This window comes from Scyliorhinus torazame, chromosome 21 (assembly GCF_047496885.1).
Source record: "Scyliorhinus torazame isolate Kashiwa2021f chromosome 21, sScyTor2.1, whole genome shotgun sequence".
Taxonomy (NCBI): Eukaryota; Metazoa; Chordata; class Chondrichthyes; order Carcharhiniformes; family Scyliorhinidae; genus Scyliorhinus; species Scyliorhinus torazame.
Window position 1 is genome coordinate 13,477,378 of NC_092727.1, and position 13,200 is coordinate 13,490,577.

At 47.3% G+C, this 13,200-nt stretch overlaps 1 protein-coding gene across 2 annotated transcripts in view; it reads right to left on the reverse strand.

Moving 5' to 3' along the window:
• Positions 1-12,640, reverse strand: part of c2cd2l (c2cd2 like) — a 137,774-nt gene extending 125,134 nt beyond the window's left edge. Inside the window, exon 1 of one of the 2 annotated variants that reach the window (XM_072486521.1) lies at positions 11,648-12,640. In XM_072486521.1, the coding sequence (XP_072342622.1) occupies positions 11,648-12,010 (363 nt within the window). In that variant the 5' untranslated portion in view covers positions 12,011-12,640. The remainder of the gene's footprint in view (positions 1-11,647) is intronic. The other variant, XM_072486522.1, reaches the window with a different exon arrangement.
• Between the last annotated feature and the right edge of the window lie 560 nt (positions 12,641-13,200).

Below are 13,200 nucleotides of genomic sequence, written 5' to 3' on the forward strand. Positions count from 1 at the left end.
GCCTGGAACTCGCTGCAGGAGGTGGTGGTGGAAGCAGGGACAATAGTGACATTTAAGGGGCAGCTTGACAAATACATGAATAGGATGGGAATAGAGGGATACGGACCCCGGAAGTATAGAATATTTTAGTTTAGTCGGGCAGCATGGTCGGCACGGGCTTGGAGGGCCGAAGGGCCTGTTCCTGTGCTGTACTTTTCTTTGTTCTTTGTCTTGGTAAATTTACGCCCTTTGTCTCCCCATCTGCTGTTTTCAACCTGAGAGGTGTCCTGTTTGATGGTTCTTGGACATTTCCCACTTTGCTCAGCAGAACCCTTTCCCTGGGTTGTGTAAGTACCACATTAAGCTCAGTGCTCCTACTTTCATTATTGAACCTGGCCCATGTATATACACACACCATGAAAACAATTTCTGACTCTATTAAACTGAATAAATTACATTGTAATAAAATGTTATTAACCAAATCAAAAAAAGCCTCAAGATTTGCACACAACATTCAGGTTTGATTCATGTTGTTCTTGATAATATCGACGACTGAAGTGAGTTGTGATCAAATATGTTTCTTCATAACCCAGGGATTAAAAATTATCTAATTTAAGGGCAGCACAGTGGCACAGTGGTTTACACTGCTGCCTCACGGCGCCGAGGTCCCAGGTTCGATCCCGGCTCTGGGATCCATGCGGAGTTTGCACATTCTCCCCGTGTTTGCGTGGGTTTCGCCCCCACACCCAAAGATGTGCAGGGTAGGTGGATTGACCACGCTAAATTGCCCCATAATTAGAAAAATGAATTGGGTATTCTAAATTTTAAAAAAAAATTTTTATTAATGATCTAATTCATTACTCTGGCTGGCAATTGCAGCAATTGCAGACTGAAATCAAGGCACTATTTTCACTGAGGTAAACACAATGGTAAAACCACTATGACACTGCTGCCAGCAGCAGGCAGACGGCTGCCAAGGAGTAGGTGGTCAATCCTTAAGTTCACTCCTAAGACAATCATCGCAATGGTGCCAGGCACGCTCAGCATTGTTGTATTTGCAAGAGCGGAGTGGGCAAATCTTGATGAGTTCTAAAAAACAAAGGAGTTCAGTGTCTTGTTTGCTCTGGCCGTCACAAACAACGGCTTGTGTGTCCCCAAGTTGCCAATTTCCTCTCTTCCCTATCAGCAGCCTCCACCCACTCCCCGTTCCCTCCAACGCCCAAGATAAGCTATACTGATGCAGGAAATTCCAAGACCCATGGCTGCTCCAAACATTTTGATTTCAGAACGCCGTACTCCGCTGCAGAGGGAGCCGCAGGTTTACAAAAATTGTGTAAAAAAAGCTGAACGGGATCCAGGCAAACGATACAACAGGCACGGCGGCACAGTGGTTAGCACTGCTGCCTCACAGCGTCAGGGACCAGGATTCGAGTCCGGCCTTGGGTGACCGTTTGTGTGGAGCTTCCACGCTCTCCCCGTGTCTGCGTGGGTTTCCTCCGGGTGCTCAGGTTTCCTCCCACAATCCAAAGATGTGCAGGCTAGGTGGATTGGCCATGATAAATTGCCCTTAGTGTCTCAAGATGTGCAGGTTAGATTACGGGTTGACACTGCGGGCGGGGTGGGCCTGGATAGGGTGCCCTTTCAAAGGGTCGGTGCGGAACTAGATGGGCCGAATGGCCTCCTTTTGCACAGTAGGGGTTCTACGAACAACAACTTGCATTTATATAGTACCTTTAGCTTAGCAAAGGGTTCCGAGTGACTTCACAGAAGTGCTATCAAGTAATATTTGACAGTAAGCCACCAGTGAGATTACAATGACCAGGCGAGGGAGGGAATTTGAAAAGAAGGATCAGGTTTTTAACAATGACCAATCACTGGATAGCAAAGTTATTTCCTGGTTGACCCACGAATGAGGAGGAGCTCATTTTACACTAAAATCCCTTCCATAAATATCCTTTCTGGATAGTGCAACAATCCCAGTGTGTTGTTCAGAAGCCAAGAAACCGGTTGCAACACAACACCAGCAAATAAATACTTTTCGTGCAGCCTGGTCAACAACTAAAAATATCTAAACTACCCTAAAGGGCAAGTGAAATGCGAGCAACAGCAAAACAGTTTGGATGTGCTGCTGCTGCAAGGAAAGACTGAGGGGGTGTGGTTAAAGTGACATGCTCAGAGCGAGTCACCAATTAGAAAGCGTCCACAGTGGACACCCCTTCGGTGAAACAGCAGAGGTGAAGAGGGCACTTGCTCGGAGTGTGATGGAATACCCTCCACTTGCCTGGACGAGTGCAGCTCCAACAGCACTAAAGAAGCTCGACACCGGAGTCTGCACGTTCTCCCCGTATCTGCGTGGGTCTCACCCCCACAGAAGTGGAGGGTAGGTGGGTTGGCCATGCTAAATTGCCCCTTCATTGGAAAAAAAAAAGAATCGGGTACTTTAAAAAATAAAATATAAAATATAAAAGAAGCTCAACACCTTCCAAGGCCCGCTTGACTGGGATTGGGAGATCTTTAGGGGTCAGCAAAAAGCTACCAAAAATAGAATCAAGAAAGCTAAGGTGAACTATGAAAGGAAACTAGCAGAAAACATAAACACAGATACCAAGAACTTTTATATAAAGAGGAAGAGAATAGCTAAAGTAAACGTTGGCCCTTTAGAGGACGATGCTGGTGATGTAACAATGGGGAACACAAAGATGGCGGAGGCACTGAACCAATATTTTGCCTCTGTCTTCACGGTAGATGATAATTTAAATTTATTTTTATAAATTTGGAGTACCCAATTCATTTCTTCCAATTAAGGGGCAATTTAGTGTGGCCAATCCACACCAGGGGCTGGTTTAGCACAGGCTAAATCGTTGGCTTTGCAGGCAGGCCAGCAGCACGGTTCGATTCCCGTAACAGCCTCCCCAAACAGGCGCCGGAATGTGGCGACCAGGGGCTTTTCACAGCAACTTCATTTGAAGCCTACTTGTGACAATGAGCAATTTTCATTTCATTTCATTTCAATCCACCTAGCCTGCACAGCTTTGGGTTGTGGGGGCGAAACCCATGCAAACACGGGGAGAACATGCAAATTCCACACGGACAGTGACCCAGAGCCGGAACGAACCTGGGAGCTCGGCGCCGTGACGGCAGATAATAATAAGTTTTCCAAGAACTGTGGTTAATGCAGAGAAACTTAGTGCAATAAGCATCACTAGGGAGAAGGTATTGAATAAACTAATGGGACTAAAGGCAGATAAGTCTCCGATACCTGATGGCCTGCACCCCAGGGTAAAAGGAGGTGGCAGCAGAGGTAGTGTGATGCATTGGTTATGATATTTCAAAACTCCCTGGATTCTGGAAATGTTCCAGTGGATTGGAAACACGCTAACGTAACTCCCCTATTCAAAAATGAAGAGAGGCAAAAGGTAGGAAACTATAGGCCGGTTAGCTTGACCTCTGGTGGGCTTGAATCAATCATTAAAGGAGGAGATGACTGAACATTTGGAAAGACAAAGCTCACTCCACCATTGTCAGCATGGTTTTATGAAGGGCAAGTCATGCTTGACAAACTTGCTTGAGTTCTTTGAGGATGTAACCAGCAAGGTGGATAATGGGAAACCTGTGGATGTGCCATATCTAGACTTCCAGAAGGCATTTGACAAGGTTCCGCATAAAAGATTGATCCAGAAGGCGAGATTGCAGGGGGTTCCGGGTAGATCGGATTGAGGATTGGCTGATTGACAGAAAGCAGAGGGTCGGGTCCTTCTCTGGCTGGCGAACTGTAATTAGCGGGGTGCCACAGGGATCAGTCCTCAGACCTCAACTCTTTACAATCTATATAAATGATCTGCAAACAGGGACAGAGTGTAACATAGCAACATTTTCAGATGATATTAAAACAGGTGGGAAAGCAGGCAGTGAAGAGGAGATACAGATTTTACAAACGGATATAGATAGGCTAGGAGATTGGGCCAAAATTTGGCAGATGGAGTTTAATGTGGATAACTGTGAGGTTATCAATTTTGGCCGAAAAAATGATCAGACAAATTTCCAAAATGGAAAGCAGATTCAAATTGAACTGGAACAGAGGGATCTGGGTGGCATTGTTCATGAATCACAGAAAGTCTGTGTACAGGTACAAAATGTAATAAGAAAGGCAAATAAAATGTCAGCGATAACTCCTAGAGTATAAAAGTAGAGAAGTATTGTTGCAATTGTATAGGGTGTTGGTGAGACTACATTGAGTCCAGTTTTGGTCTCCTTATTTGAGGAAGGATGTGGTGGCATTGGAGGCAGTTCAGAGGAGAATCACTAGATTGATTCCGGGGACGATTGGGTTGACGTACGAGGAGAGATTAAACAGTTTGGGCTTATACTCGCTCGAGTTTAGAAGGATGAGAGGGGATCTGATTGAGGTGTATGAGATACTAAAAGGGGTTGACAAAGTAAAGATAGACCAAATGTTCCCCCTTGTGGGGCAATCTAGAACAAGAGGTCACGGATATAGGTTGAAAGGGGGTAGATTTAAAACTGAGTCGAGGAGGCACTACTTCTCGCAGAGGGAAGTGAATGTGTGGAACTAGTGCGGTGTCTGAATCATTAAATGGTTTCAAGGGGGAAGATAGATATTTTTCTGATTTTTAAGAAGGGTTAAATGGATATGGGGAACAGACAGGGAGGGGGCGGGGCTTTGATACCAGGAAGGGATTAGCCATGATCTGATTGAATGACAGAGCAGGCTCGAAGGGCTGAATTGCCTACTTCTGCTCCTAATCCTGTGTTCCTATGTTCCAATGTCCTATGTCCCAAATGCTCCAATGTCCTATGTTCCAATGTCCCAAATGCTCCAATGTCCTATGTTCCAATGTCCCAAATGTTCCAATGTTCCAAATGTTCCAATGTTCCAATGTCCCAATGTTCTATGTTCCAATGTCCCAAATGTTCCAATGTCCCAAATGTTCCAATGTCCCAAATGTTGCATGTTCCAAATGTTCCATGTTCCAATGTCCTATATTCCAATGTTCCAATGTCCCAAATGTTCCATGTTCCAATGTCCTATGTTCCAATGTCCTATGTTCCAATGTCCTATGTTCCAATGTCCTATGTTCCAATGTCCTATGTTCCAATGTCCTATGTTCCAATTGTGAGAAACACCGTGCTCATTTCTCATACAATGTCCTGTGTTCCAATGTCCTGTGTTCCAATGTCCTGTGTTCCAATCTCCTGTGTTCTAATGATGACTGGCACCCTATCCATAACCTTACACATTCACTTCCACCACTACCTCGGCAATGGCAGCCGTGTACACCATCTCCAGGTGCACTGCATCAACTCTGCTCCTTTGACAGCACCTAGAAGGATAAGGACAGAAGACGCATTGGAACACCACCAGCTGCAAGCGTCCCCCGTCCCCGTCCCCCAATATCCACACACCACCATGACTTGGAAATATATCACCGTTCCTTCACTGTCGTTGAAGTTAAAATCATGGAACTCCCTTCCTAACAGCACTGTGGGTGTACCTACACCACATGGACTGCAGCGGTTCAAGAAGGCAGCTCACCACCACTTTCTCAAGGGGTGGGCAACAAATGCTGACTTGCTGGCTAATCCAAAGAACAAATAAATAAACGCCCCAAAACCTGTTGACCACAAGCCCTTGGTGGCTCTTTCTGCTTCTTTTTCCACAAGTGTGCCAGACCTTCAAATTGTGAGTAACACAATTGATCATCAGTTCTGAGTGCAGCCTCGTAGGTGGGACATGAGGGCACACTGTGTCTCTGCATCCCGGGCATTGAGGTGAAGGAATTTAATATTGAGAAAGGAAACATATTACGATTTCCTATCTGGTACGGAATAGGTTAGCAGAGAGTAACATTTTCTATGTCCCAGAAAATTGCCTCAATCCCTACACTGTATTTCACACATTAGTTATCCTGCATCATCTCTAAAGTGAGATTTGTAAATTCCACGTCAGTTAGTGCAGCTTGTGTGCTGTGGGCCTGACTAGTGGGAACAGGGTTGAAACTGTTTAAACTCGCGGCACCCGGCATATCTCTTCCAACCTTACAGCGAACACCACGGGATGTTTACTGTACTAGTTCTACTGTGCTAAAAGACTCTAGATCAATGAAAAGTTGCTGTAATTAGGAGCAAGTCATTTTTAGGTTTGGATTGCTCATCCATTAAGGAAAATGTTTAATACTCATTGGGCGGGATTTACAATTGGCCGGTCAGTTTGCCCTGTAATGCATTGGATCTTAGTGGATCCAAGGGATGGATGACATTTATTTACCTCATTTTGAAATCCACACTTTCTGGATTTCCTCACCACTGCACCATGTTTGTCGAACAGTGCTGGTGTTCAATGTCACTCAATTCCCCACAGCTCAGCTACTGTCCCACATTCACTAGCAACATGTATGACTTTCATGTCCCACCATCACACAGGACTGGAGGAGAGCGGAGTAGTGTGGTTAGGTCACAACAGTCTTTCAGAACAAGTAAAAAGAATGAAAGTAACATGCTCCCATTTTCTGTGAGCAGCCTTTGTCCAAACATGGACTAAACAGTTGAACTCGAGGTGAGGTGAGAGTCACTGCCTTTGATATCAAGGCAGCATTTGACAATGATTGCACAATGTTCAGCAGCATTCACAACTCCTCTGTATTCGTGTCCACATGCAGCAAGACCTGGACAACATTTAGGCTTGGGCTGAAAATTAATATTCACGCCACACAACTATCAGGCACTGACCACCCCCAAGAAGAAAGAATCTATCTCCCTTGACAAACAATGGCACTACCATCGCTGAATACCCCTCTATAAACATCCTGGGGGGGGATTACCATTGACCAGACACTGAACTCGACTGGCTATATAATTATTGTTTATAGAAGGGATGTGGGCATCGCTGCCTAGGCCGGCATTTATTGCCCATGCCTAATTGCCATTGAGAAGGTGGTGGCGAGCAGCCTTCTTGAGCCGCTGCAGTCCACATGGTGTAGGTACAGCCACAGTGCTGTTAGGGAGGAGTACCAGGATTTTGACCCAACGACAGCGAAGGAACGGCGATATATTTCCAGTACTGTGGTGACAAGAGCAGGGTGGAGATTGGGAATTCTGTGGTGAGTAACTCATCTCCTGTCTCCCTGAAGCCTGTCCACCATCTGCAAGTCAGGAATGTGACAGAATACTCTCCACTTACCGGATGAGTGCAGCTCCACCAACACTCTGGAGACCTGACAGCATTCAGGACAAAGCAGCGCACTTGATTGGCACCCCATCCACATTCACTCCCTGCACGACTGACACACAATGGCAACAGTGTGTACTATCGACAAGATGCACTGCAGCACCTTCCGTATTTGTGATCTCTACCACCAAGCAGGACAGGGACAGCAGATGCAAGGAACACCACTCCCCTCAAGTTTCCCTCCAAACCGTACATCACCCAGATTTGGAAACGTATCGCCATTCCTCACGGTCACTGGGTCAAACATCCTGGTACTCCCTCCCTAACAGCACTGTGGGTGTACCTACACCACACGGACTGCAACAGCACCTTCTCAAGCCCGTTTACGGATGGGCAATAAATTCCAGCCTAGTAGGGCGGCACGGTGGCGCAGTGGTTAGCACAGCTGCCTCGCGGCGCCGAGGTCCCAGGTTCGATCCCGGCTCTGGGTCACAGTCCATGTGGAGTTTGCACATTCTCCCCGTGTTTGCGTGGGTCTCACCCCCACAACCCAAAGATGTGCAGGGTCGGTGGATTGACGACGTTAAATTGCCCCTTAATTGGAAAAAATGAATTGGGTACCCTAAATTTATTTTTTAAAATAATAATAAATTCCAGCCTAGTCAGCGTTGCCCATTTCCCGTGAAAGAATAATTAAAAATAAAGTCACACTTCAATGAGCCACACCTTTAACTGAGGTTGGCTCAGAGGAGGCAACACCAGACAGTGAAGGTTTGTCACACCAACTGCATTCTAAATGACCCCCATTCCGGAATGATCTATCCGTAATGTTAAATTACAGCCCTCCCCTTCTGGAAATCTGCCCTGATGTGGAAATATCTTCACTGTGACTGCCGTATCAAATTCCTTAATCATTTTAAACAACTCAATCAGGTCAGACGTCCACTTTCTAAACTCAAGGCAAAGCAAGCCAAATTGACGTAATCTATCTTCAGAATTTAACCCTTTGAGCCCTAGTATAATCGTGGTGAATCTGTGCAGTAACCCTTTCACTGCTGATGTGCTCAGAAATGGTTGGGAGTTTCTCACAAAGTTATGCCATTGTTGAGCACCCATGTTATTTTAACACTGATATTAATCTGTTTAAAATAAACCAGACCATCGGCCATAGCATTGCTCATAATAAATGAAAGAATGTAGTGAAGCATGGTAGGGCATAAACGTGACACTTCCGAGAAGCATACAGCAAAATGCACAACATTTGATGACTTGGTCAGAATAGCGAACACATGAGACAAACAGGATTCTCAGGGGGCTTGACAAGATAGATGCCGAGAGGTTGTTTACCCTTGTGGGAGAGTCTGGGACCAGAGGGCATAATCTCAGAGTAAGGGGCAGCCATTTAAGACAGAGATGAGGAGGAATTTCTTCTCTTCGAGGGTAGTGAATCTGTGGAATTCTTTACCGCAGAGAGCTGCAGAGGCTGGGTCATTAAGTATGCTCAAGGTTGAGAGAAACAGATTTTTACTCAGTGAGGGAATCGAGGGTTATGGGGATAAGGTGGGAAAGTGGAGTTGAGGATTGTCACATCAGGTCAGCCATGATCTCACTGAATATCAGAGCAGACTCAGTGGGCCGAATGGCCTCCTTCTGCTCCTACATCTAATGGCCTTAATCATAGATCATAGAATTAACAGTGCAGAAGGCCATTCGGCCCATCGAGTCTGCACCAGCTCTTGGAAAGAGCACCCTACCCAAGGTCAACACCTCCACCCTATCCCATAACTCAGTAACCCCACCCAACACTAAGGGCAATTTTGGACACTAAGGGCAATTTATCATGGCCAATCCACCTAACCTGCATATCTTTGGACTGTGGGAGGAAACCGGAGCACCCGGAGGAAACCCACGTACACACAGGAAGGATGTGCAGACTCCGCACAGACAGTGACCCAAGCCGGAATCGAACCTGGGACCCTGGAGCTGTGAAGCAATTGTGCTATCCGCAATGCCACCATGCTGCCAAATGTTCCATATGATCTAAAATACATTATTTACATCTATAAATTATATAATAGATTGTGTTGGCCCACTGCTGTCACCAATAGTATTTCTAAGTCATAGATCTTTCAAGAAGTTGTGCTCAGTGAAAGGAACAACAATTCTGTGAATGGAGAATTTTCCATCTGTAGCATTCAGTATGAGAGTGAAGCATTTACATGTCAGGAATCAGACACAGCAAATCTCACTTCTATCCAACAAACTGGTCTAACCAAACCTCAGAAGTTGATACCTACAGCTGCAATGTAACATTTCCATTTCCCGCACAGGGCACTCTGAGTGAGGTTGCTCATTGCAGACCAATTGTGGGCAGTTCTATGACTTTGGCCCTCAACTATCAGGAAGTGGCTTCTGGCATCCAAGGTCGATTTGTTCAGAAATCGTTCATCCCTCAGCCTGGGTTGAATTCAAACTGGGGGAAAAGGACCATGTTTTCAGCCCAGTGTTGTCAGGCAGCTAACAGACTTCATAAGTCACCCACGATCAGCAAAACGTCACGTTTAGACTCCCAACATCACACATAAACGTCCCTGCTCACTGTGCAGGGTGCAATCAGGAGGTTTACCAGCATGAACCAGAATCCAACCAATTATAACTATCAGAGTGATTCTGGATAAATCAGGAGGCACAAACTATAAATAAGGTGATGGGTCAATTAAAGGTCACCATATTAATTACATTTGGATATTGTACTTAAGGGACATAATAATGGATGTATGATTGTACCGAATATATACAACTCAAAACAGGTGCCCTTTAACTTATGGGTAACCAGTTATTATCCTGTGCATTGCTTACTGATGAATTTTCCTTTCATTATTACTCTACATTGGTTAAACATTCGTAAAGTAACTCTTCAAAATGTACTCCCAACTGAAGACATTATAATCTTCAAAAAATGAACCTCTAGAGTAATATGCCCCAAGGCCAGACCTACGTTTTCAGCAGGTTACTTACTTAGGATTATGGTGATATAGTTGTTTAGCAGAGGGTTAAATGCACCATGTGCGCTTCTGCCAAGCTGCACAGGTTTGAGGGGGCAGAAATCCCAGTCTGTGCAGAAGGAATTTGCTCTCAGCATCCCCAAGTTAGTGTTTGGACAAGCTCATAAATTCTTCCCACAGTTGATTGCCAATCGATGATTCCTGATGGCAAGTTCTGTGGATGGACATTTTCTTTGGGGGGGGGGGGGGGGGGGGGTGTGCTAACAGAATCAAGCCCACATGTGATGCACTCAAGGGCCAAACACTTAAGGTCTTAACTCTTGTATGAGGACTTTTAAGCAAATTACAATGTTGGGCGAGGTCAGTGCCCATGGAGCGGTACTTGAACCAGGACCAATTCAGGAAAAGGTAGGAGGATTGACAGGGTAGATGCTGAGAGGTTGTTTCCTCTTGTGGGAGAGTCTAGGACCAGAGGGCATAATCTCAGAGTGAGGGGACAGCCCATTTCAGAGAGAGGAGGAGGAATTTCTTCTCTGTGGCATTCTTTACCGCAGAGAGCTGTAGAGGCTGAGTCGTTAAGTAGGTTTAAAGCCGAGAGGGACAGATTTTTAGTCAGGGTGGGAATCAGGGGAAATGGATATAAGGCAGGAAAGTGAAGTTGAGGATTATCAGATCAGTCACGATATCTTTCAATGGCGGAGCAGATCTAATAGGTCGAAAGGCCTACTCATCCCCCTACATCTTATGGCCCAAGTAAAAAGATGAAAAGAATGGACAATGCTACATAGAACACAGATGCCAATATCTCCAACATATGCTGGTGAGTTACAAGTTCCAATGTTATAATGGCCCTGCATTACGGTCACCGGTGCCTGCAGAAAGTCTTTGCACAATGAGTGTTAAATTCTTGCTGCTTCTGACATGAGAGAACTCTGCAATCTCCAAACTCATGGATGCCCAACAGTCTATGATATATCTGCACCTGCAGTAGTGGAATGTATCAATCTCAAATCACAACTTGTAAACATCCAGCAATTTGAACGCAAGAAAACGACTCAAGAGCTCTCCACTTTACACAGGGTACACTGGAGGTCCATGATAAACCGGTGGACTGGGCCCAGCATAGCCAACCAGCTTGGTCTGGATTTGTTTATTGTCACGTGTACGGAGGTAAAGTGACAAATATTTTTCTGCCAGCAGCTCAATAGATCATTAAGTACATGGGAAGAAAAGGGAGGAAAAGAAAATACATAATAGGGCAACACAAAATATACAATGTAACTACATAAGCACCGGCATCGGATGAAGCATACAGGGTGTAGTGTTAATGAGGTCAGTCCATAAGAGGGTCATTTAGGAGTCTGGTAACAGCGGGGAAGAAGCTGGTCCGATGGGGAGATTGGCCCATAGTCAACAGGATATGGGGGGGGGGGGGGGGGGCTTGCACCATCAGATCTATGAGAATACAGTAACCTACCCCAATTCGACAAGCCTGCTCGTTCAATGCTTTGATCCACGCTCTCTGCCAGTTATCCCTGAAGGATTTGAAGGAGAACAGGGAAGTGACCAAACGCTTGAGTCCCGAAGCCGAGGCGCTGTCTTCCCGGGAGCATCCCAGTTTGACGAGGCAGCTCCAAAGTCCCAGGCTGGCAGGAGAGGGGCGCTGCTGGGCGTCCCGGCGCAGGATCCCGAGCGAGTACTGCACCAGCCAAGTCAGCACGGTGGCGAGGGAGGCGGCGAACAAGAGCAGGAGGGCCATCCAGCCCACGTCGGGAAAAGCAGCCGCCGGGGCCGAGGGGCCCCCTAAGAGGCTGAAGGCGGCAGAGAGCAGCAGAGCCATGGGCACCCTGCAGCCTGGGCACACACACAGAGCAATGGCCAACTTGCCAAGGGATCTGGTGCATGGGACAAACTCCGGACCCTTCACTCCCAGCCCAGTTGTAGAGCAAAGGGAAATAAACTGCAACCCCTTTAAAAAAGGCAAATCCTCCCAGTTTGGCTACATTCTATCGCGCAGGATTGCAACATTAAAATGCAACTTTAGGCGTAACATCAGATTTGGCCGGCTCGCCGCTTCTGCACTAATCCCAGGGAAAAAAAGATCCATTTAAATGCCGAATAATCCTCCAATGTCCATCCTGTTTCACTGGGCTTGCGGCTGAAATTGCTGGCGTGTCAGTTTCAGCAGGTGATTTCCTCTGCCAGCACCAGGGTGATCCTGCTCTGCGATTCAATGTGTCTTTCTCTGCTGCTTCGTCTGGATTCCTCCTCCAGGAGAGTTCTTGGTGTCTTTGCTGGAGTTGAGGGAGGCAGAGGCAGTGTGAATGGAGGCAGCGACGTTTCCCCGCCACCCTCCCCCGGCTCTCCGACCGGAATAGAAGCCGCTACGGACCAGCATTCAGAGCGCAACAGACACACAGCGCGCAGGACTGAGGCAGACAGCAACACAGAGGGAGGAGGGACAGAGAGAGGGAGGAGGGACAGAGAGAGAGGGAGGAGGGACAGACAGAGAGAGAGAGAGGGGGGAGGAGGGACAGACAGACAGAGAGAGAGAGAGAGGGGGGGGAGGAGGGACAGAGAGAGAGAGGGGGAGGAGGGACAGAGAGAGAGAGGGGAAGGAGGGACAGAGAGAGAGAGAGAGGGGAAGGAGGGACAGAGAGAGAGAGAGGGGGGGGGGGAGGGACAGAGTGAGAGGGGGGGGGAGGGACAGAGTGAGAGGGGGGGGGGAGGGACAGAGTGAGAGGGGGGGGGAGGGACAGAGTGAGAGGGGGGGGGAGGGACAGAGTGAGAGGGGGGGGGAGGGACAGAGTGAGAGGGGGGGGAGGGACAGAGTGAGAGGGGGGGGGAGGGACAGAGTGAGAGGGGGGGGGAGGGACAGAGTGAGAGGGGGGGGAGGGACAGAGTGAGAGGGGGGGGGAGGGACAGAGTGAGAGGGGGGGGGGAGGGACAGAGTGAGAGGGGGGGGGAGGGACAGAGTGAGAGGGGGAGGAGGGACAGAGTGAGAGGGGGAGGAGGGACAGAGTGAGAGGG